Source organism: Bactrocera oleae, chromosome 5, assembly GCF_042242935.1.
Source record: "Bactrocera oleae isolate idBacOlea1 chromosome 5, idBacOlea1, whole genome shotgun sequence".
Taxonomy (NCBI): Eukaryota; Metazoa; Arthropoda; class Insecta; order Diptera; family Tephritidae; genus Bactrocera; species Bactrocera oleae.
This window is the reverse complement of record NC_091539.1, coordinates 70,548,951-70,571,582: the sequence shown is the minus strand read 5'-3', so window position 1 is coordinate 70,571,582 and position 22,632 is coordinate 70,548,951. Positions and strand designations below refer to the sequence as shown.

The following is a 22,632-nucleotide window of genomic DNA, read 5'->3' as shown; positions in this document are numbered from 1 at the left end:
CGAACGGTTGCAAACCGGATGTTCGAATAATCGGTTTTCTCGTTATTCGAATAATTTTAAGAGCCGAAATATATATAGGCATCACATTTACTGTCAAATAAACCAAAAAGTAAAAACCCGAGGGTACGAATTTGAGGATTCAACTATGAAAAAAGATAAATGTGTGTATGTGTCTTTCAGAAAATAATGATATGTTTCAGCTCAAGATTGATTTAGTTGTATTGCTGTATCGCAAATTCTGTCAGCCGAAACCTTGAAGCAATGCTCAATCGGGCATACATAACTGGTTTGGACACGGCTATTTATCCTGCCAAGGCCTATCAACTCGCATATTGGTAAAACGATATTACTAGGACAATTTTAAAACGAAGATACTCTAATTCTTAGAACAAGATTTTGTCCTACAATTAATTCATTTCAAAAGTTGAGCTTTTTCACTTTTCTGCTTGCCTTGCTATTACAATAACAATTTAAAAATGATATTTGGAGGATTGTAGAATAAAATTTAAATTTAAATAATTTGGCTATGAGTTGAAATTACAAGCTTAAGTGAACATATTATATTAATAAATAACAGTTATTCGAAAAAGAAACTCAAATGTGGATCCGCGGTGTCCCCGTCGTATACGTAACATACGTTAAACGCTAGGAACCGCACGCAATCTCCCTTAAACCAAAAACCAACATTTTATTCTTCACATAACAATTTCCCAATTGTTCCTCACCGAAAGTAATTGGCTAAAAGCATTTAAAACATTCCAGCCCACCAAAAAACTACAAAGCACTTGTTTGTACATATGTATTCACGTCTTGTAAGTATGTACAATTTGTTTGCAACCACAACCGTAAAAAGAGAAGAAAAGAAAAACATTTCGTTGGTTAATAATAAATAACTGATTATAATAAATGCGGTTGCTGTGGCTTCACGGGTTTGCATGTCAGAAATAATCACGAATATTGTCGAATTCAGCAGAAGCACACACACACATACACACACTAATATGTGTACACATGCAAAGCGTTGAAAGGAAAGAAGTGAGGTAGGTCCATGAAAGAAATTCAACAAATTTGCTGCGATTTTATTTCTTTTTGCTATAAATTTCATTTCAAACAATAAAACGCAATCCATTAAAGGGCGGTCGCTCGGTCACACGCTCACTAACTACCCTCTCGCCATGTATTGTCATATTGGTGCGCATTTTCGGTGCACAAATGAAGTTGAGTGCCTTCACACTGTCTGAGAGATCTGCCGGCAGCCAACCATACACTTCACCAGACAGATGCGGCAATATGGTACGTGCACGCCTTCTGCCACACTGCTCAACGAACTTCGTAAACTTTTCGACATTCAAAGTGTTTTGATCGTGTCTCGCGTAGAACTTCGTTGCCAACGGTTCGACTGCAAATGCACACGAGTTTCAAGTTAAGAGAATAAGCAAGTATATATGCATGTGTGTGTGTGTGTATAACGCACCTAATGTGCATGGCACAAACGTGTAATGTCCGCAAAAGTGGCGATTTTGATTTTCTATAAGCTCCTTTTCGAAATTGTACGGCAATTCGGCTCTAGGCGGTGCCTCCTCCTCTTCCCCATCGGCATTTTTAGTCTCAATAGGTGGCGTTATGCGTACGCTCATGTTGCTATTCCAGAAATATCAAAGAAGCAGAGCTCGTGCTCGGTGCGTGGTGCTTTCCGGCGCGTTCGGCAACAAACTGACTGGTGAAATTTTCAGTTTTCCCCGTTATGTGTGTCCCATTTATTATTAGCGAACTTTTCGCCTGCCACAAATTACAACGAAACAAATTGACTTTGTTTCATGACAAGATGTCATGGAGAAGAGGGGGTGGCGAAAAATCGCATTTGTATGCACGAAAGAATTGTAGATTAAATGTCATTTATGGTTTGTTGGAATGTTGAGTGCATACATGCTCATGATAGTACAAAGTTTTTGATAGCAATTAAATGAAATTGAAAGTTTATAGACTTCTCCAGCGGTGGCACTATGCTGCACAGAGCAACAAATGCATTAACCGTAAACTGTTTCCAACAACAAAAACTTTTAAGTGTTTTATATGTATGTATACATCATATTGTCTAATTTGTTTCCGTTATAGCTGTTTAATGTGCCGTAGAATATTTTCTAGTAGAGATTTTTATACACTGAACAGGAAATTTTAAGTTTGCCACGAAGCTGCTTTGCCCAAAGAAGCTGCTCATTGGTCGGAACCAACGATATCGGACCACTATAGCATATAGCTGCTATACAAACTGAGCGATCAGTGTTCAGTCCTTGTATGCAATCGTTTGTATTAGTGAAGTGTATTACAACTTCACAACCGAAGTTTAATTTTTTTTTTTAAGTTTCATCCACGGAGAAGGCCGGAATTATTGCAGCAGTAGAAGACTTTTTTTTAAGTGCCATCGGAGTTCGACTCGTAACTCGAAAAATATTTAATTTCATTTCAACATTTTACTATGTATTCTTAAAATATACATAAATATATCAAAGAAATTCTAAAATAATTGATACAGTAGCTTTTTTCCTTAATATCCAAAAATCGACTTTTTTAGGCTGTCACACTAACTGTGACCCTTAAGGGGTTAAATGGGTTTCGTCGAGTAAAAAACGCCCTATTTTCAATTTTTTTTTTTCATTTAAAATATTAAATATTTTATTCAAACTTTTTATTATTTCGAAGATACATTTTTGATAAAGATTTTGTGAAATTTTCAATGGAAAATATTCAAAACTCGGTCATTACGACGTCATTTCCGGCAGTCCCTCGGAAAAAAAGGTGCATCCGCGTTGACAGCAGAGTTTCAGACAGGATCATCAAAGGGAAAAAGACAAAAAAAAATATGTGTTTGAACCATTGACCAGGTTTTAGGGTGAGAAAAAACCAATCAAGTGAAAATTGTATTTTTGGCAGATGTTTTTACAAAAACATGCAAATTTTGGTGAACATTTTTCGACGTTTTTTGATTTTTAAATAGTTGTAATTGAACAAAAAAATCCTGCGCGGCTAGACTGTAAATTATATCTCAAAGACGTGTGCAAATCCTGACAACCGACTTTGAAAATACACTTTCAAGAAAAACGCGTTTAAAGTTTTAAGTGACTATATAGCTGACCTCGAGCGCGCAACTTTTCAAAGATGTATCTCCAAAACCATTACTGGTGTCAACTTGCGAATTTAGTAAAATATTCTAGAAATGTTATAAAATTAAATTATATAATAAAGTTTTTTTTTGCAGCCGCGAAACCCATATAACCCCTTAACTAAAGGAAGCTTTTAAAAAACGAGTTTCTTTTAGTGCAAAATTTGTCAGCATATTTAACATTTCATGTTTCAATTACGATAATATCCAAGAACTATTTTAGGCAGAAGAAGGAATTAACTCAAGCACAAAAATAAATTATTCAACCACAAAAAATGTTAGATTTTAAAATAATAATCATTTATTATTATTTACTAATTTCTGTTCACAATTGTGCATGCAACTAACAGTGTAGATAATTATACATTCTTAGCCACAAACACATACATTCATACATGAGAGAAGTTATTTTGCGATTGTCCTTAAATTACTCACAATGAAATTGAAGCTTATTATAACGGCATAAAAAATCTAAATACAACAAAAAAAAAAAACAAAAAACGATGACTTTGCGCCATGGTGCGAGTTCTTATTTAGAATTTCAATATTTGAAACCACTTTATTGCAAAACATTATTCTAAACCTGATTTAATTAAAAAAGTAAATACAAATACATTACTTTAGGAATAACGTAAATCAAATTACCACTATTTAACTACAATATTACACATTGAGGAGCTAGCGCCACAATGAATCTTAAAGCAAGCGTTACTTTTAGTTGTTGCAGAAGCTTAAATTCCGTTGCAAGTCTTCAGGCTGTATAACTACTATAATACAAAATTCATCGTTAAGCTGATAACAATGCTGGAGCCCCCAGTTGTGCTATGGATAGTATTCGCGGTAGGCGAACTTATCCACAAAATTTGGGGTGTCACAGGTGAAAACTTCATAGCCACGCCGCGTTTTCGTTTTTACCGTTGCATTTAGCCTTTTCAGTTTTGGGTAGCTTTGCAGCGATATCCGCACCTTCTCGTGCAGCAGCGCTTCATTGAATTGGTAGCGCTGGTTGGTGGTTTTACGCAAAATCGTGTGCACCAACTGCGACCACACAGATTCGCCGCCGCCGCTGCCGCCGCCGCCGCTGTCCTCTACACTTTGCTTAACAACTTTGTTTTGTTCCTTTGTTGCCATTGAATTTTGGTCCTCATTTGGGGGTTTAGTTGTAGGCTTTGCTTCATCAGTGAGAATGGCCTTTGGCTGCTTGGTAAGACCATCTTCGATCATTAGAGCTTGTAAGCGGTCAAAGGTTTCCATTATACGCTTCTTGAACTCGACTATTCTGCGTACGTGTGCGAAGAGTGGTTGTGGTGCGTAGCTTGGCTTGGCATCGTCTGCTTCGAATAGCGCGAGTATCTCGGTCTCATTCAGCAAAGGTGTAAAGGTACGTTTCTTATCGGAGGTGCCATTAATCAGTATTTTCAATAGGAACTCTTGCATGGCAGTGGTATTGACCAGTGCCTGTTGATAGTCGGCATGCAGTAGGGTCATTTGTCGTAGCATTACACGCAACGAAACATTTTCGCTATCATCGGTTAGTTCTAGTTCATCACTGCCACTGTGATTCAGCGCTGTAAGCACGCGATCAAGCAGCTCAAAATCGGTATCACGGAAGGCGAGTATATCCAGACGTGCAATTAAATTGACGTTTGCTAGGTACTGTTGTTGCAGGTCATAGAGCTCCCACAGTGTGCGCGTTCGACTCTCATACTCCTTTTGTACCACTGCACCCAACACAGCTGTTATATTCTTGTGCAAGAGCTGAAGTCCCGATATAAATCGTGCATCTAGCGTAAAGTTCCGCATAAAACCGTGCACATAATGCAGCGCGAGTTCAGAATGTAAGAAATCTTCGCGGCTCATTGCGAAGAATTCGTTCAAATCTGTTACAGTCAGATGATTGACTGATACAGATTGATCTTCTTCAACAGCTTCAGCTGTGCCGACGGGCTCCTGTTTTACTTTACGTGCATTTTTGATACGCTCGAAATTCTCCACCAGCCTCTCACCAGCAGGGTTATCATACTCATCGAACACATCTATATCCACCGGTGCCGTGGATACAGTCTTCAATTTGCCTTCTCCAGTTGGTGTATTAGCGATTTGTTGTTTTATTTCTTTTATGATTGACGTCGTCTGTTCGCCACAAGTGAATGCCTCATTAATCTCTCGCTCCGCTACTATTCGTTCACGCTCAGTTTTAAGCATATTTGCATCACTAAATATACGATGATCTAGATTGTCGAAAATGTCATCGTGTATGTCATGGCAACAGTACAACGCAGACATGTCGATGGGATGAGCTTCTGTGTTAAATATATAAGAACCTGCATTTACAGTACAGTCACCATTTGGAGTTTGCAGCCGATCGCCCACAGCACCGTCATTGTGCAGAAAATTATCCTCATCGAAAAGTAGATAGAGGTATTTTGTGGTTTCTGCGAGGTAAAAAGATTCCATTCTATTCTCTTTCTCGTGTGTAACAACATTTCGAATCTATATTTTAGGACAAAAATTATTCATTTATAACATATTTTGCTCTGTATGTATGAAGCATACTCACCGTAGCATATCCACATCGCGTTTTGGCGCTGAACTCAATTGTCTGTATTATGTCGTCACCCAATTCTAAAAGAAATTGATTTTTTGTTGCACGATATAAGTACATCACTGACTCGATCAATTCAGGTCTCAAAGGGTAAACTTCTCTATTTGGCGACGCCTCTCCCAGTGGTATATTATAGAATTCTGGTAAAAATCCGTATTTTCGCCACACTGTGCTATATTTTACTAGTGTGCGCATTGCTGGCCCTATATCGCCAAACATGCTTAAGATGCCTGGCCAGAAAGCTTCAAGTGATTGAAAAACAGGTAAAGTAATTTGGCCTTTATTCATATTGGCCCAAACATACCAGTCTTCTTTTTTGAGATACTTGTCTATGTGCTCCCGTGCTTCGTGAAACAACTCCATCAACTCGGGTCGATTAAGCATAATGGAACCCTTCACTAAGTATTCAAAGTATGAATCTACTCCCGCACCTATTCCTGAGTCAAGTGCTGTCCATCGTCCAGTTTGCACATCAATGTGGTTGCCAAAAAGTCCGATTGCCGAGCGTCGTTCCCACAATGAGTGCATTGCATTGAGCGCGACATCTTCATAAATTGAATTGCCTGTAAGTCGGCTCAGTGCTCCGAATTCAATTAGAAATGTACCCACACCAGCGGTACATGTAACTGAAGTCTCCCCTTTCGGCACACCGTAACGCAAATTCACAGTGCCGTATGGCATGCCGGTAGCAGTATCGAATGCGGGCAATAGTCGACGCGCCACGTCCTCTGCTAAACGTAGTAATGGACCTTGGCAGGGCCAACCTTCTTCTAAGGGCACACCAGCACGTTTTGATAATATATGCGCTGAAAGCAATCCACCCACAATTCGTATGTTTGTTTCGAAAACTGACACATTTATGTCTTTGTCAAAATTCACTGTTTCCAGAATTTTAACAACTCGTCGGAACTCTGTATAATTGCCCATTGTAGCGAGTGTATCCAGTGCATCGATAAGAGTTAATGAGTAGCTACCCCAAGTGTCAATGCCGTCACAAGTTAACGGTCGTAGCTCATCGTAGTCAGAAGCGTACTGTAAATAACCATCATAAGCATGTTGGAACATCCCACGTACCTTTTCTCTAAGAGAAAAAATTATTATTTTCAATTTTATATCCATTAATCAATCCTTAGAAACAACCTTAGCTCCAAGATGCGCTCTTTTGAATAAAACCTAACACCTTGAGTTTCTAGAGTTCCATGTGTGATGATAAGATATATAAATATTACTCCCATTTGCCAATAACATATATTTTTAAACATCTTACGGTTTATAAATGTAATTTTTTTAATTATCTACACTAATCTAATTAATGTTTTTATAAATAAAGAAAATTGCCACACCGCAAAACCACAAATATGACAACTTTAGAAGTAAACAACCTAAACATCTGATTACCGTTGCGGTATGTTCACTGTATAACAGACAGGGTTGATTTATTTGTTAGTGATTAGATATGCCCTTACACTTGAACATTTGTTTACTATTTTATTTGTAAAATAGTGCCATTTATTAAGGCAGTTCCACATAAAATAACTACTAAAAAATACTAAAAAATTAATCACTTTAATGCCAACTAATTACAATATACAATGTACTGAATATTTTTATGCAAATGCATATCTGTAGGTACGCATTGAACGTACCCCGAAAAAAATAGAAATGTCAATGATGGCGATTAATTCTTTTTCAAACTATGAAATTTAATAAAATAGTAAAACTATTTGGATTTTGTTCAAAGTTTCGTACAAAGCAAGAAGTTAAAGATAAATAGTTGGAAATAAATAGCGGTTAAAAGGTAAGTGAGTGCATATTTATTTTGAAAACTTTTTTAACGCCTTCTTAAGATAAATGTTATAAAAGCATGGGGAGCGTTTGGATTTTCGAATTACCATCATAGAGATAAATAATATGTGTAATTTTAAGGTATTAAAAGATTTGAAAGAATCTTTAGCAAAGCTTTGGTGGCGAACACTAATAATAGATGTGCATTTAAATATTATAGAGGAATGTTCGTTTGGAACATACGCTGGACTGGGCAGTAAATTTGTGCGTATATAGTGCATACCCAGTATCAATTGTTTATGCGTTTGACCGCAATATAAATTCAATGCAGAATACCTTAGATTGAAAAGTATCCTCTAATACATCAACGCAATTTGAAATTGATTATTCGTTGCATTGGACGCACTAACTGGTTCGATGGTGTATACCTGCCATATACGTTGTTTTGACACTTCTTACTGGCTATAGTTTTTACAAGATCCGGACATGAATACTTCTATATACTTCGTACCTGAACACTCTTAAGGCATTCTGCATGATATGAATCTGAACGTTCCAAAGACAGTCGGGTTTATGCACAATGATCGGACCCGTATTTATACCGTCGGACGACTGTCATTCAGCACAAAATAACATCATAGTCAATATACCACGGACTTTATCCGAAAATTTGGAATTGATCAATTTTTAGGTCATATAATTTATTAGTGGTTTTAATAATAAGTATGTATTGAAGGAATATTCTCATAAACAATTTATGGTATAGTATAATGATCATTGCGAACCCAGCACCAGCTTTCACTTTCATCCCATTAACATCAATAAAAGTTAGAAGAACTAACTTGAAAAGTCGGTTATAGAGAAAAATAAGCTGCTAGTAAAGTGATATATTTATGTTCTTGTATATTTAGAGCAAAATGCAGTGCCATTCCCCAACGTCCTATTTTTATACAATGTGGAAAAATATAATCTATATTGGTTGCATATATATTGAGTTATATTTTGGCATTTAATTGTAAATGTATGGTGTATAATATCTATACAAATTACAAAACAATAGCACAAAGGTATAAAATGTTCACATTTTATATATGGGGCTATGTATGTACATAATTTTGAATATTGATGTTTGTTTAATGACATAGTCCACTGCGTCCTTTTGCATATGTATATACATATATTTTTCGGTGGTTTAAATATTTATTGATGTTTGAAGATAAATATATTTGGTAGAGCATTATTTCTAACTGAAAATGCAAGTTTGAATAATAATAATTGAAAATGTTTTTTAGTTTACAAACTTCATTTAGCAGATACGTTATAAGCCTATTAAACAAAGCTTTGGCACTATGTTGAAGTAAAACGTAACAATCTATGTTTTGCTTTATATTCGTTGTCAGTTTTGACATTTTGCGTAGAAGTCAATCGATAATTTTTCTGCTCGGTCGATATTTTCATTTCTTTCTTGAGTCAAGAGACAATAAAAAAGTGATAGAAAAGGAATTTTTCGGAATATTTTGCAATAATTAGTTTAATTGCGTGAGGTCGTGATAATAAAGAACGTAAATGAGTACATTAAGCAATAACGGAAGTTGAGGAGTGCATGCAAGCAAACAAACGCTGAAGGTGGAGAAGGAGGAGCGGAGCATACTGCGCGACATTGAAGTTCCATAACTGCTGCAACTGGCGCTGTCGCTGCGCTGCTGTTTGTGTGTCTAGACGAGGAGGAGCGACGAGGGAGCACAAGGAAGAGGGTGATAGACATTGGGAGACACGCACAGCCGCGGAGGCGACGAAAGGAGGCATAGTAGTAGAAGCGGACAATTGCGATGTTAGCACAAGAAATTAATTTACTTTGGGAGTGTGCAACCATTACGATCAAACACATTTCGCCACATACCCGTAAATTTGTGTGTTCACTGTGTACATATAGTAGGTAAACTAGTGTACAATGGGAAAAACATCTGGTAATGAAGAGAGCTAAAAGATGGTATCAACTCTGGGCGCCACTGTCGCGTTTATTCGCTCCCGCGACAAGTTTAATTAATGTAACTCGTGCTTTCGCATTTGTTTAATGCATGACGTCCGTTCATATATTTGTTTAAGACCACCCGAAATTCTACGTTATTTAATTCAATGAACAAATTATTAGAAATGGCTCAGTGTCCGCATGTTTAGAACGAAACAGTGCATGAAACTGTCATCACTGCATAAAATAAAACAATTTTAACAACTTACTTGAATTAAAGATACTGTAATAATAAGAAAGCGACATCTTACACATTTTCGTTATTAACAATGAATAGGCAACATATCTTTCGCCTTTATAAGTGGCTAGTTAGCCCTATTGCTTCCTAAAATTTTAACTGGATACATCCTTTTGAAATTATCAATTTCTTCACATTCAAGCCATTGTTTTATCCTTAAATTTCAGAAACTCAACGAGATACTAGCGTAAGCCTATACTGGTTATGTAACTCATAAATTATTGGCGAAAAAATGTTTGGCTATCTTATTCATAATATAAGCCCCATAGGAAGTTTGGTTCTTCATGTCCTTTCTATACATTTGTTACTTTTTTCTTGGAACATATTACTGTTCTGATATACATATATATATATCTAGTTTTAAATCAAAACTGCTATCTAATCATTTCTAATGTTCCAAAGTAATCACTCATTAATGGTGCTTTATTTACAGTATTTGATTAGGCTTAATTATGTCAATCAATCCCATTTTTCTTCGATCTACTTCAATTAGTCTATATTAATATGAGATTTACAAACAATTTATTGGAAAGTGAAAGTTTTCTTTACCGTCCCTTCACTGCTAACGTATATTGCCGATGGTCATTGGTATATCGCTTGGACATAGCTACATGAGCTTACCTTTTGTGCACGTAGAAGAACCAAGTGACACATATGTTTACACTTTTTATCGGCATTAGCTTATCAATTGCTGTCTACGGTGGCAGCTTTGGTGTTCTTATCACTTATCAGCATTACTTGAATCTTAGCGAAATGTGTTTGTCGTCGTGGTGGAAATTCAATTGTACCTCCAAAAAGATAAATTGAAAAAATGTAATGGTTAAGACGAAGGTAAATGTGATTTGGGTTGTGGGGTGTGCGGTAATGTACTTACTCGTACCAACACATTCACTGACGCATCACGAGTGAAGAAGTAGTCAATCGTTGCTAAAAATAAGACAAACTATTGGAAGTGGTGATAAAATTAAAGCTTCTGTTGTATAAATTTCAAAACATACTTTAAGAAAGTTTGGATATCAATATTTTAATTAATTGCTTGACGAATGATTAATCCATATGCGTTTAAATTCGATCGTCGTATATGATCGTCTGATAGACGGTAAAAAAATATCGCGATATAAAAATTTTCAAATATTTAATTACTTTTTCTAATGCCTGAAAACTAAGAAATTATAAAAACACTTGCAACTGCATCTATCGTCGTCCATGCCAGAACATTTCGCTCAGTTAATTTCAAACATTGCTATAATGTTTCGATTTTTTCACAGTATTATCGCTATTTCGACATGGTCAGCACAAATTTGGTGGTGCCGGTGGTACTTTGGGGCCCCTCAGCACCAACCCACTGCGTGTCCAGCGTATTTCTATCCGATGATCAATCAACACTCGTCACCGGTTGCTACGATGGTCAGATCTGTTTGTGGCAAGTTGACCCGATGACTATGAAAATGTCACCGCGCTGTCTGCTGGTTGGACACTCGGCACCAGTTTTGTGCCTCGTACGTGCCTCCATACTGCCTGAAAACAATTTTCTCGTCAGCTCTTCGGAAAATGGAGAAATGTGCACATGGGATCTCATCGATGGCAAATGTATGGAATCGGTAAAGTTGACACAGGTGCACACACAAATTCAAAGCTATCACCCAGCCAACAGCGAAGATGTGCGTCTCTTTTGCATTGGCTACTACCCTGAGATAATCGTAATGGACCCATTTAGTTTGGAAATAATTTATCAGCTCAGTTCAAAAGTAAAGCCCGACTGGATTTCGGCACTACACGTTTTGCGTCCCATGAAACGCAAGGACGATGTCGTTTTGGCGATCACTACCACTGGTACCGTGAAAGTTTGGACGCTAATTGGTAACGAGAATAAACATGCTGAGCCGATCTATGAAAATGAATCGAAGGAAATTCGTTGCTTAAATGCCATCACCATGAATTGTTGTGCACAAAATCAACGCACAGTACTAATTGTTTGCACCAAGTACTGGCAAATCTATGATGCGGGAGATTTTACAGTACTCTGTTCAGTCATCGCACCGACACGCGAACGTTGGCAAGGTGGTGACTTCATCACTTCCGATCGCGTCATGCTGTGGACTGACGAGGGCAAAGGCTATATTTACAAGCTGCCTGCCAATTGTATACCAGACAACAAAGAGTTCCATGCCAAATCAGTGGTACGTGATGCCCCCTACTTATATTATGTACTGCAGCAACCGGGCGATAAAGTGTTGTCGTGTCCACCCGCAATGAAATTGCTGCGATATCAACGCGAAGAAGGCAAGATGCAACACTACTTGTTACGTGGAGATTCAGAGGGCTATATCTCCGTATGGACTGTTCCCGAGGTACCGCTGGATAACATCTGCATATTGCAAGCGAAACAAATGCCACCAAGAGTGCTTAAACCTACTGTCTGTACTTCGCTAGTAGAGGCCTGGTCTATCATGGATCCACCGCCCGTTGGTATACTCGATCAACTATCGCGTATCACGGAAACGCCCGTCAAACTAACCTCAAGCATTTACCTACCGCAGCAAAGTCGGTTGGTAATTGGACGTGAAGATGGCACCATTGTTATCGTGCCTGCCACCCAAACCGTTATGATGCAGCTGTTAATAGGCATCAAGCAAAACTTCAGCGATTGGCCGTCACATCAAATTCTCTACGGCCATCGCGGGCGTGTCAACTGCCTATTGTGTCCTTCACTGGTGCATCCACGCTACGAAAAGTCTCATTTACTATCAGGTGGGGTCGATTTCGCCGTTTGTTTGTGGGACTTGTATAGTGGCAGTTTGTTGCATCGCTTCTGCGTGCATGCCGGCGAGATAACACAACTGCTGGTGCCTCCGGAGACTTGTAGTAACCGCATACTGAAATGTATCTGTTCGGTTGCATCAGATCACTCGGTAACGCTATTAAGCTTACAGGAACGCAAATGTGTTACACTTGCGAGTCGTCATCTGTTTCCGGTAATATCCATAAAATGGCGTCCACTGGACGATTTTCTTATCGTTGGTTGCTCAGACGGTTCTGTGTATGTGTGGCAAATGGAAACAGGTCACTTGGATCGTGTGCTACATGGTATGCTGGCTGAAGAGGTGCTATTGGCGTGCGACGAACAGTCTGCTGAAGATGGTAGTGGTGGGCACAGTGGTGCAACCGCGGCCACTTCAGAAATGGGAATGGCCAATCCGGCTGTACACTTTTTCCGCGGCATAAAATCCCGGAATATGAACGCCATACGACATGCAACTCAACGCGGCATACATCAGCTGCAGCAACTGCAAGGCCATAACCAAGGTAACTTCGATTTCCTAATGAAACACCGCAGCAATCCGCTTGTGATTCAAGGTTTACGTACCAATCCTAAAGATGCAGAAAGTCATATATTATTTTTCGACATTGAAGGACTAATATTTGAATTGCATAGCGAAGAGTATGCACAAATGACGCCCGCTGCCCTAGAGGCGCTGGGTGTGGTTCTAAGCAACCCGAAAGATAAGGCGGTGCATCTGGATGCATCCAAAAAAATTAGCGATTTCTTTGGGAAGGTGAAAAACAAAGCTGGCGATATGGAAAAAATATTGAAAGACAAGGATAAACACGGACTAGTGCAGAAGTTCAAGGAGAAGACGGAGGCAATGGAAAAGAAGGTGCAAGCGAAAGTCGAAAGTTTTCAAAAAGTCGTGGAGACGCAAGATCAGCCTGATGACTTGCGTAACAAAATAGCTTCGAAAATGGAGGTGACACACGTGATGGAAGTGGCGCAATTATTGCTATCACTTTTACACTCCTGGGGTCTCGATCCACATTTGGATAAAGTGTGTGAATCACAGTTGGGTCTGCTGCGTCCAATTGTGCCAGTTTCGTTTGGCGTTCTTTCCAAGGCTGGTTACATGTCGCTGCTGTTGCCCACATGGCAGAACAACTACCAAATACCCGACAATATACCACCCACGCCTAGTAGCTCGAAGAAACGCGATATTCCGCCTGAATTACTGCGCCAAGAGCAGTTAACTGCTGTCTTTACATCACGTTTACATTGGGAGTTGAGCACAACATTGACGTCAAACCACATATTGGCACTCGTGGCGATGTCCAATACTCTGATGTCGATGAACGCCGCATCTTTTCTTCCCGATAGCGAAAAGAGCAAGAAATTGCAGCGATTGGCTCAACGTACCGAATCCACGCTGAGTAACGAAGAGGAGCGTGAGGAGCTCATAGCACATCACACATCGCAAATCAAACAGGGCTGGAGTTTATTGTCCACACACCATTGCTTCCTATTGCCCGACAAGATCGAGGCATTAGAACCACGAAAATTCAAACGGCCACAAGTTGAGGCGATGGCCAAGCGTTGGCAACATCATTGCATTGAGATCCGCGAGGCGGCCCAACAGATTCTACTTGGTGAATTGACGCGCATGGGTAAGAAGGGGCGCAAACAGCTGGTGGATAGTTGGGCACAGTACTTACCGCTCTACACGCACACCGAACCCATCGCACAGCCACAAGTGCTGGCGGCGGCACAGGGCAACAGTGGCAACGGCACGAATGGTCATATCGGCACAGTTGACAATCAGGACGAGGACTACGAGGAGGAGGAAGAGGAAATCATACGCAAGCCGTCCAGTTTGTCTGAATTGAAACGCAAACAGACAACGGCTGTCATATTGTTGGGCGTAATCGGCGCCGAATTCGGACAGGACATTTCACAAGATTCACCACAGCGTGCAACTGCTGAAAGACGAAAATCCTCGGTGGCTGAAGGTTTTGGCATAGCCAATAATTTGGCCCGATTAACGTCTATGGCTTTAGCCCATTTGCTTTACGCACCACCCTCACAAAAACTACCAAAGTACACGCCACTTCGACGTGCAGCAATTGATTTGCTTGGACGCGGCTTCACAGTATGGGAACCATATTTAGATGTAAGCAAAGTGCTGCTCGGTTTGTTGGAAATCGCTTGCGCCGGCAAATCGGTACCTAATCTAAACTACAAACTACCATTGACACCACAGGCGGATGCGTGTCGTACCGCGCGACATGCCCTTCGTCTGATTGCGACTGCAAGGCCTGCCGCCTTCATAACGACCATGGCGCGCGAGGTGGCACGCTACAACACTATGCAACAGAATGCACAGTCCATTAACCAACCAATTACCCAGTCAGTGCTTTTTAAAGCCAAGGCGGAAATAATATTGTGCGTTGAAATGCTCATTGATAAAATGCAAGCTGAAATCGCCAGCCTACTTGTAGAGGTGATGGACATTACTCTGCACTGTGTGGACAATAATGAGTTGAAGGCGCGCGGCCTAGCCGAGGTATGTCCCTCGATATGCAAATTTAATCAAATATCGCATTGTGGTCAAACGCGACGTATTGCCGTTGGCGCACACAACGGTCATCTGGCAATCTATGAACTGCGTCAAAACAAGTGCCAGATGATACCAGCGCACACACATCCCATAACTTCGTTGGCTTTTTCGCCGGACGGCAAATTCCTTGTTTCTTATTCGTGCAGCGAAAACCGGCTATCCTTCTGGCAGACGAGTACCGGCATGTTCGGCTTAGGCAATTCACAAACACGTTGCACTAAAGGCTACTCGACAGCACCCATACCCGATGTGTCGCGCTTAAATCCGATGCGTCTAGCCAAATTGGTGTGGATCAACAATCGCACAGTCACGCTAATGTTGGCCGACGGCTCGGAGACGCGATTCAATGTGTAGGTTGTGCGGCGTGGTTTGGGACGGAATAGAAAACTTAAGGACGGCAGCGATGCAGTCAAAGCTGTACGAGCATCTAGGCAGTTAATATTTAGGGATTTTGATTTAAAGGCTTTTAATAGGCGCACGAACGGCTGGGCGTAAGGGCGAACAGTTTGTCGTGGAGTAACGGGTAGATACCAGTATTTTTAAACATCAGTTTTTTTTTTTGTTATTCTAACTGTACGGCAAAGTCTAACTTAATACGCTTAACGGTTCCTACATTTGCTGCAAGCAAAACTGAAAGCGCTTATAAAGTGTATTTAGTTGTAATAATTTGCAAAAGAAAAACAGTTATTGTTTACAAAAGTGATTTTAATTCTTTTTGTTATTGTTTACTTAATTTTAATACAAAAAGGGCACTTTTGAAGTGCTATTGTGAATTTTTATTTATTTTTGTTTCCGAAATCAATTTTCATATCAAATTTGACGTTTTGATTTTATGTTGCGCATTTCGTCGTCGTTGTTGTTTCCCTGTATTCAACTGCCATCCGAAAGACACTGTTCGCCCATGCGTGGAGGGTATATAACGTTTGTGTTGCATAAATTATTAGTTGTATTTATGCGAGTAATAGAGAGTTCTAACGGTGGTACGCACATTTGCAATGTACGTCCACACATACATACATACCTGCAGCCATGTTGGTCGCATTGCAGTACTACATAAATGAAAATTGTTAAACTAAACAACTGATCAATATAAACATTAAATATATACGAAACTACACAAGTGCAAATGCGAAATGTATTTAAAACACAATTAACAAAAATTATGAAAATTATAAAAACAACTAAACTGCATACATACATAGAAAAAATTAAAAAAAAAAAATGCGATATTAAAAAGTAAAAAAAGAGAGAACTACAATAAATATGTAAATGCTGTTATTAATATTTGTTAAACTGTTATTATATTATATTTACAAACATACATACATAGTAACGAAGTTTATTTTGCTCTTTTGTAAAAATAATTTCTATGAATTTACTGTGTTACTTTTGCAAAAATAAGGGAATATATATAAATATATACATATACTTGCAAACATACATACATACATACATATATGTGAGGAATTTTATGTGGTGGCATATAACGAAAACACGGTAGAAACTAAAACAATAAACTGTAAAACTACTACACTTGCAATTAAATTAATTATAATGCATACCTGTGCATACATACTTATATTTATATATACTATACATATATAAATTTAAATTAAATGTTTTAATGGATTGTAACCCCTTTTCTCCGCGTGTTTTTTTGGAGTTATGTAGGCATCGTGTAAACCAGCCGATTGTATTGTATATATCCAATCGATTGCCTCCTCCATATCCATAATTGAAAATTACATTACTTACTACTATCGAAAAAATTTATGAAAGAAAACTATGTATTAAAGAAATTAAATTAAATTTAATGAAATTGTATTGTGCTTACTTTTAAATGTCCCTGAATAAAAGTATTAATTAATTATACCGATAAAAAAACGAACATCGTGTCTTTACTTGACGACTGACGTGCAATAAACGACCAGTAAAGTCTAATTTGTAGGCAGAACAAACAAATGGAAAAATTATAACCAATTCCTTAGTGTTGTTAAATTTTGGATCTTCAAAAATCAGATCAATAATTTTACCATCACGAGGAACTAAACTTTAGTTGCAGTAAACTTAGTTCCGCTGATGCTCAATTATGCATATGTTTGTCCTTCAGTTCGTTACACACCTACCGACTCTTATTTCACAACCGATACGTTCTTCATGGAAATCGGGTCTAGGTAACCGTAACGGACTCGGGTTTTTATGCGGTCAAGGACTCGGCACCATTCCTTCAAATTACTTCAATTAATTTTTTTTATTTCCCTTCAAGGGGATCGGTTTCTCGTCTAGAACTAAACCCAGGGCTGTGCATGTAATATTGTTTAGAAATGCTGCTGAGTTGAAGGTGTCGTGGACATGGCTAATGCCTTCTAAGTCTGTTTGTTTAAGCTACAACAAAAAAATAGCGTTAGGGTCTTTACATAACTATTATTACCCAATGCGAAACACTGGGCACTCCTTTTTTTTAATTAGAAAATTTATTAATTGTGTTCAATTCCTTCCTTTTTTTTAGAATAACAACGAGTTCAATATGTCGGACGAATCGGAAACGTTGTCAAAGAAGTCGCGCAAAGCTTCGAGTCCCACAATGTCGGAGGACGAATACATCGAACCGCCTGAGTTCAGTTTGGCCACACTCGGATTGCGTCGTGTTGGCACGGCACCTCCACCGAAGCCGCAACCACAACAGCCCATACAAATGTTGAATGCCCGCGGTATGCCGGCACGCATACGTAAACGTAATCGGTTATTTTTCGATGACGACATTATTAACGATGACAAACCTCTCCGCATGAGTCTCTCACCACGAAAAATGCCCATAAAAGCAAACGCATCGCCACACAAAACACCCACTAAGGTTTTAAAAAAGCGCAAAGGTGTCGTCTCGCGCTATATGCGCTCGGATGAGAAGAAAAAGAGCGCTGAAATGACCACACCGACACGTGAACGACATTCAAGTGCCGCCGGTTCATCGGCAAATACCACACCAAAATCAAGCACGCGCCATAGTGGCATTTCGATTACACCAGCGACTAGTACCACTACATTGACACACATTATTCCGGCTGATAAAAAGATTGGTCAGAGTATCGGCTTGCGTTTGCGCAATTTATTGAAACTACCCAAAGCGCATCGTTGGGTCATATTCGAGTGGTTCTATTCGTTTCTCGACAAAGCCCTGTTCGAGGGTGAGAATGATTTTCAAGTTTGTCTGTCTGAATCATTTCCAAATCTTTGCACACGCCATCTGACGCGCGCCGAATGGCGTAAAATACGCTCTTTAATGGGTAAGCCACGACGTTGTTCGCAAGCATTTTTCGACGAGGAGCGACGTGAACTGGAGCGTCGACGACAGAAGATACGTTATATGCAGAGTCGCAAATCGGGTGACGTTAAAGATTTGAATTTTATACGCGATCTGCCGGACAAAATCCCGTTACCACTGCCCATCGGCACCAAAGTGACGGCACGATTGCGCGTGCCACAGGACGGCATTTTTAGCGGCACCGTAGATGCCTACGATTCAATGACATCCACTTACCGTATCACATTCGACCGCAACGGTCTCGGCACACACTCAATACCAGATTTTGAAATCGTTTCGGAAAATTTCCACGAAATGCTTCCACTCCAAAGCATAACCAGGGATAACAGACCTAATCTGATGAGCGTCTTCAACGGCGTGAGCTCATCGCCCATGCGTAGCATGCGCAATGTACGCTCGGCTCTGAATATGAATTTGAATAAGAGTGATCCTGTCTTGGCGCAGGAGGTCATCGAGAGTCCATTCAAGGATCCGGTGCTCGGAAGAGACAACATCAATGGCTATCCGGCTAAACTGTTGGAGACTTTAGTGCGTTTGAAACGAGCTCTGGCCTCCAAGCGCTCTAAGTTGCAACGTCTCAGCGAAATGAACAACGAGGCAGAATTAAAGGCATCACAACAACTGGCTGCTGCACACAATAATTCCAACTCATCATCAGACGAATCGCAAAACACAAATGAGACGATGCCACAACTGAGCGAGGAGTTTCAAAGGCGCTATGCTTCGATCGTAATTTCAATGGAGAAGATGAATCGCGACATGCAGGATTATCTGAATGATGTGCAGGCATTCGCTGGTGACCTAACGCGCGATCCGCAAGTACAAGCAATGCTGGCACCATCATACCTGCGGGAAAAATGCCGCGAAGCCGCAGAGGATGCTGTGCAGCGCAACAATCAGGGTACAGTGCAGAACAAAGGTGTGCTGGCACTCATAAAGAATCTAGCAACCGTGTTACTAGTCGCCTCACATTTGGGCAATGATGGCAATTCAGCTGAAGTTTCAAAAGTGCTCGAGGGCTGCATCGAAGAAGTGCGCTCCAGCTTGAGTGGAGTGAATGTTGAAACGTTTCAGAAAAATGTGCAAATACATTTGCATCATGTGCGCATGCTCGCCGCCAACAATAGCGTAATGATGAGCAATTCAGCCATATCGACTGCCGGTGGTGGTCCCATTGACAGATAAATGCTTTGGAGCTCTAGCAATCGATAATGAATAATAATGTATAACATGACTTAATAAAATAATATTAATGAATTAATTTAATTTAACGGTAATATTCTAACAATTACTATTGTGTAAATTAGACAATCTTTACTTTTTTTTCCAAAAATCAATTTTTGTTTTCTGTTTTGTATGCTCTTACTTTCTTGTCTATTGAATTCTTTGTATTTATAATAAAAATAAACTTAATTAGATTTCTTAGCAGTTCAGATGTGTTTTAATCACTTTCGTAGTCATCATCGTCCTCCTCTTCACTGGATTGGTTGAGCCATTCGATGAGTTCCTTCAAGCTCTGACGCAAAGTACGGTGTTCGTCCGCATCGAGTTGTGCATACCAAGAGATAATAGCATTTTCACTCACGAAATCTTTGTCATATAAGTAATGTACCACTTTCGAGATTTTGGCGCGCACATATTCATTTTCTTCACAGATGTCCTGTTTGATAACATGAATAAATGTTTAAGAGTATATATAATTTTTAATGTTTACTAAAAGAACTTACTTCCAACGCATGCAGACCATCCAACATAGCATCTTCAGTCTTTATATAGTTCGACATAACAGGTCCCAATTGTTTCAATATGTTGTTAATGGCTAAAAGAACGTTTTGATTCACGGGCTCTTTAATATCCTCAAGACTGAATATAGCTTTCACCACATTGAAATTCACCTCTTTTAGAGACATGTTGTAGGCATAACGAGACGAGTTTATTTCTAAAATTAGGAAGTCTGGGTTTGATTTTTCCTGGAATCCGCGTGCCAGTGAGTCCATCACTTCCGCCAAAAAGACTGCAGCAAAGCAAATTGGATAGCAATGGCAAGAGCAAGAGGAAGTATTAGTTTGAGAAGAAATTTAAGAAAACGAAAACGTTTACTATTTGTGTCGTCGACAAGAGGTGTGACCGCTCGTGACTCATCCTCGTCGCTGCTCGATGTGTAGTCGCTTTCATCACAGATCGGTGGCAATTTAGCCACTTTCGGTATACCAGTGGCTGTGGTAGGTAGTAAATCATCTTCGGAATCGGAGGCATATGTCGATTGTGTATCCTGTTTATCGTCTATGATAAACGCTTGTTCACCAAGTTTTTCTAATAAATCGTCTATCAAAATAAAAACAAAAATTGCTTAAAAGAAAATTATTAAATAACATATATATATGTGTACTTACCGTCATCGCTTAACGCAGACTTTATTATAACGTTTTTGAGCACCTTTCCAGGGGGTATAACACTTTTAGCATCCAACACGGTACCTTCTGCAAGAACAGATCCAGCACCAACTTTAGCACCAAATCCTATTACACAACAATCCAATTTGCAGCCATCGGCAACGTGCACACCATCCATGAGAAAAGCATTAACGAGCACGCAATTCTTGCCAATTTTACAGTTCTTCCCAATAACGCTGCAACTCACAGAAGTACCGGCTTCCACATGACTACCGGCCTGTACTACGACATTTTCTCTTAATGCCGCTTTTATGACCGTCGACTTTCGACTCTTATAAATGTTGTTTTTAAGGTAAACATATTGCTGAGCAAGGCAATTTATACCCATATCGGGTACCAGTGGGTATGCCCAACGATTCATTACATCTTGGCTGACCATGCAGTATGTCAGCCAATTATTCACTTTGCGTGCATACTGCCCACGCGGCAGCAATGATACATAGATGCGACTGTCGAGAATTTCCTCGTTTATAAGTATGCCACGAACGAAATCGTCACGGGTTTCAAAGTCAAAATTATCACTGAACAAGGATAGCATTGATGGGGAGCCAATAGCAATTTGCGGATCGACCAGATTATGAAGTAGTGACACTTCTGAATTGTGAAGAAATACTTCCAAGGGCACCTCAAAATGTGATTCTTTACCATGCAAGCGCAAGCGCTGGTGATAATGAAGACGATTATTTTGTCGGTCGACTGCAATCATAACCTCATTGCCAGTGCGCCCGTTACAAGTTGCAGCCTCTTTCAAAATCAATGTCGCCGCTGCACCTTTGTCATATTTAACAGTGTTCCTGCAGTGATTATGCAAAGTCCCTATTATATACATTTATATTTAAAGTGTTTCATATAGCTCACTTGTGTTGTTCGAATATTGGTCGCAAATCTGCATTGGTTACTGCATCTGCGCCGAGTAGTATGAAATTACCACGTATAAGTGCTTTAGAGTCCAAATCGCGCATTGCATCACCGAAACAACGGCAGCCTTCACCGCCAATCACATGTACTGTCATATTCACCGCCCACGAACTGAGTGATGCAATGCCTTCCCTGAAATTAAAACATTGAATAGAAGGGAAGATAACGTAAAATATATATACATTACTTAATATGCTCCCGAACGCTTTGCAAATACAAACTGGAATAGACGAACACTTCTTCTATGCCACTGCGATTGAGAGCATCCAAAGCGTAATCTAGAAGACACACATTGACTAAAGGTAACAGCGCCTGAAAATAAGAGGACACATTTGTTAACGACGTGGCTATCGGGTTTTCATCACAATTTCATTTACAGTTGAGTTTTTATCCGAAAATGGTCGTAACTGCTCCATATTATTGTCGGCAATAAGTACCGCTTGAATAACTTCTTTTTTCTCAAATTGATTCATTGCTAATTCTTGTTAGTTGTTATTAGATGAGTTAAAATGTTGAAAATGTTTTAATGCTAAACCGCACATGAATTAGGAATACGAATTAAGCATCGATACACATAGTCGATGACAACGAAAAAATTGCTCGATAATACATTTTTTTGGAATTTATCGAAATATAATACAGTGTTAAAAAAAAAAATAGTGACTAATAAATTAATTTTATAATGCAAAATGTGTTTAGAGTGACTGTAGAAATAATGAAGTAGTGATTTAATCC

The 22,632-nt window shown here is 39.4% G+C and overlaps 5 protein-coding genes across 6 annotated transcripts; 2 read left to right on the top strand and 3 right to left on the bottom strand.

Moving 5' to 3' along the window:
* Positions 1 to 1,045: 1,045 nt before the first annotated feature.
* Positions 1,046 to 1,737, bottom strand: LOC106626976 (uncharacterized). The gene is made up of 2 exons (XM_014246889.3): positions 1,475 to 1,737; positions 1,046 to 1,399 (listed from the first exon to the last, which is right to left on the bottom strand). The coding sequence occupies exons 1-2, from the start codon at positions 1,635 to 1,637 to the stop codon at positions 1,107 to 1,109; spliced, it is 456 nt and encodes a 151-aa protein (XP_014102364.2). The 5' UTR covers positions 1,638 to 1,737; the 3' UTR covers positions 1,046 to 1,106.
* A 1,701-nt stretch (positions 1,738 to 3,438) lies between these two features.
* Edem1 (ER degradation-enhancing alpha-mannosidase-like protein 2) lies at positions 3,439 to 7,132 on the bottom strand. The gene is made up of 3 exons (XM_014247076.3): positions 6,906 to 7,132; positions 5,721 to 6,846; positions 3,439 to 5,653 (listed from the first exon to the last, which is right to left on the bottom strand). Exons 1-3 carry the CDS (start codon positions 7,025 to 7,027, stop codon positions 3,983 to 3,985), a joined length of 2,919 nt encoding a protein of 972 aa, XP_014102551.2. The 5' UTR covers positions 7,028 to 7,132; the 3' UTR covers positions 3,439 to 3,982.
* Positions 7,133 to 7,404: 272 nt separating this feature from the next.
* Positions 7,405 to 19,954, top strand: mip130 (Myb-interacting protein 130). 2 transcript variants are annotated; one of them, XM_070110333.1, is made up of 2 exons: positions 7,405 to 7,563; positions 17,714 to 19,954. In XM_070110333.1, exon 2 carries the CDS (start codon positions 17,732 to 17,734, stop codon positions 19,709 to 19,711), a length of 1,980 nt encoding a protein of 659 aa, XP_069966434.1. In that variant the 5' UTR covers positions 7,405 to 7,563; positions 17,714 to 17,731; the 3' UTR covers positions 19,712 to 19,954. The 2 variants fall into 2 exon arrangements, with proteins under 2 accessions (XP_069966434.1, XP_014102398.2); XM_014246923.3 differs by having other exon boundaries at positions 7,414 to 7,567.
* Rbcn-3B (WD repeat-containing protein Rbcn-3B) lies at positions 8,960 to 17,092 on the top strand. Its single transcript, XM_014246920.3, has 2 exons — positions 8,960 to 9,381; positions 11,086 to 17,092. Exon 2 carries the CDS (start codon positions 11,104 to 11,106, stop codon positions 15,556 to 15,558), a length of 4,455 nt encoding a protein of 1,484 aa, XP_014102395.1. The 5' UTR covers positions 8,960 to 9,381; positions 11,086 to 11,103; the 3' UTR covers positions 15,559 to 17,092.
* On the bottom strand, positions 19,762 to 22,455 carry eIF2Bepsilon (eukaryotic translation initiation factor 2B subunit epsilon). Its single transcript, XM_014246921.3, has 7 exons — positions 22,275 to 22,455; positions 22,085 to 22,209; positions 21,838 to 22,029; positions 20,920 to 21,773; positions 20,627 to 20,851; positions 20,254 to 20,540; positions 19,762 to 20,186 (listed from the first exon to the last, which is right to left on the bottom strand). The coding sequence occupies exons 1-7, from the start codon at positions 22,368 to 22,370 to the stop codon at positions 19,968 to 19,970; spliced, it is 1,998 nt and encodes a 665-aa protein (XP_014102396.2). The 5' UTR covers positions 22,371 to 22,455; the 3' UTR covers positions 19,762 to 19,967.
* Between the last annotated feature and the right edge of the window lie 177 nt (positions 22,456 to 22,632).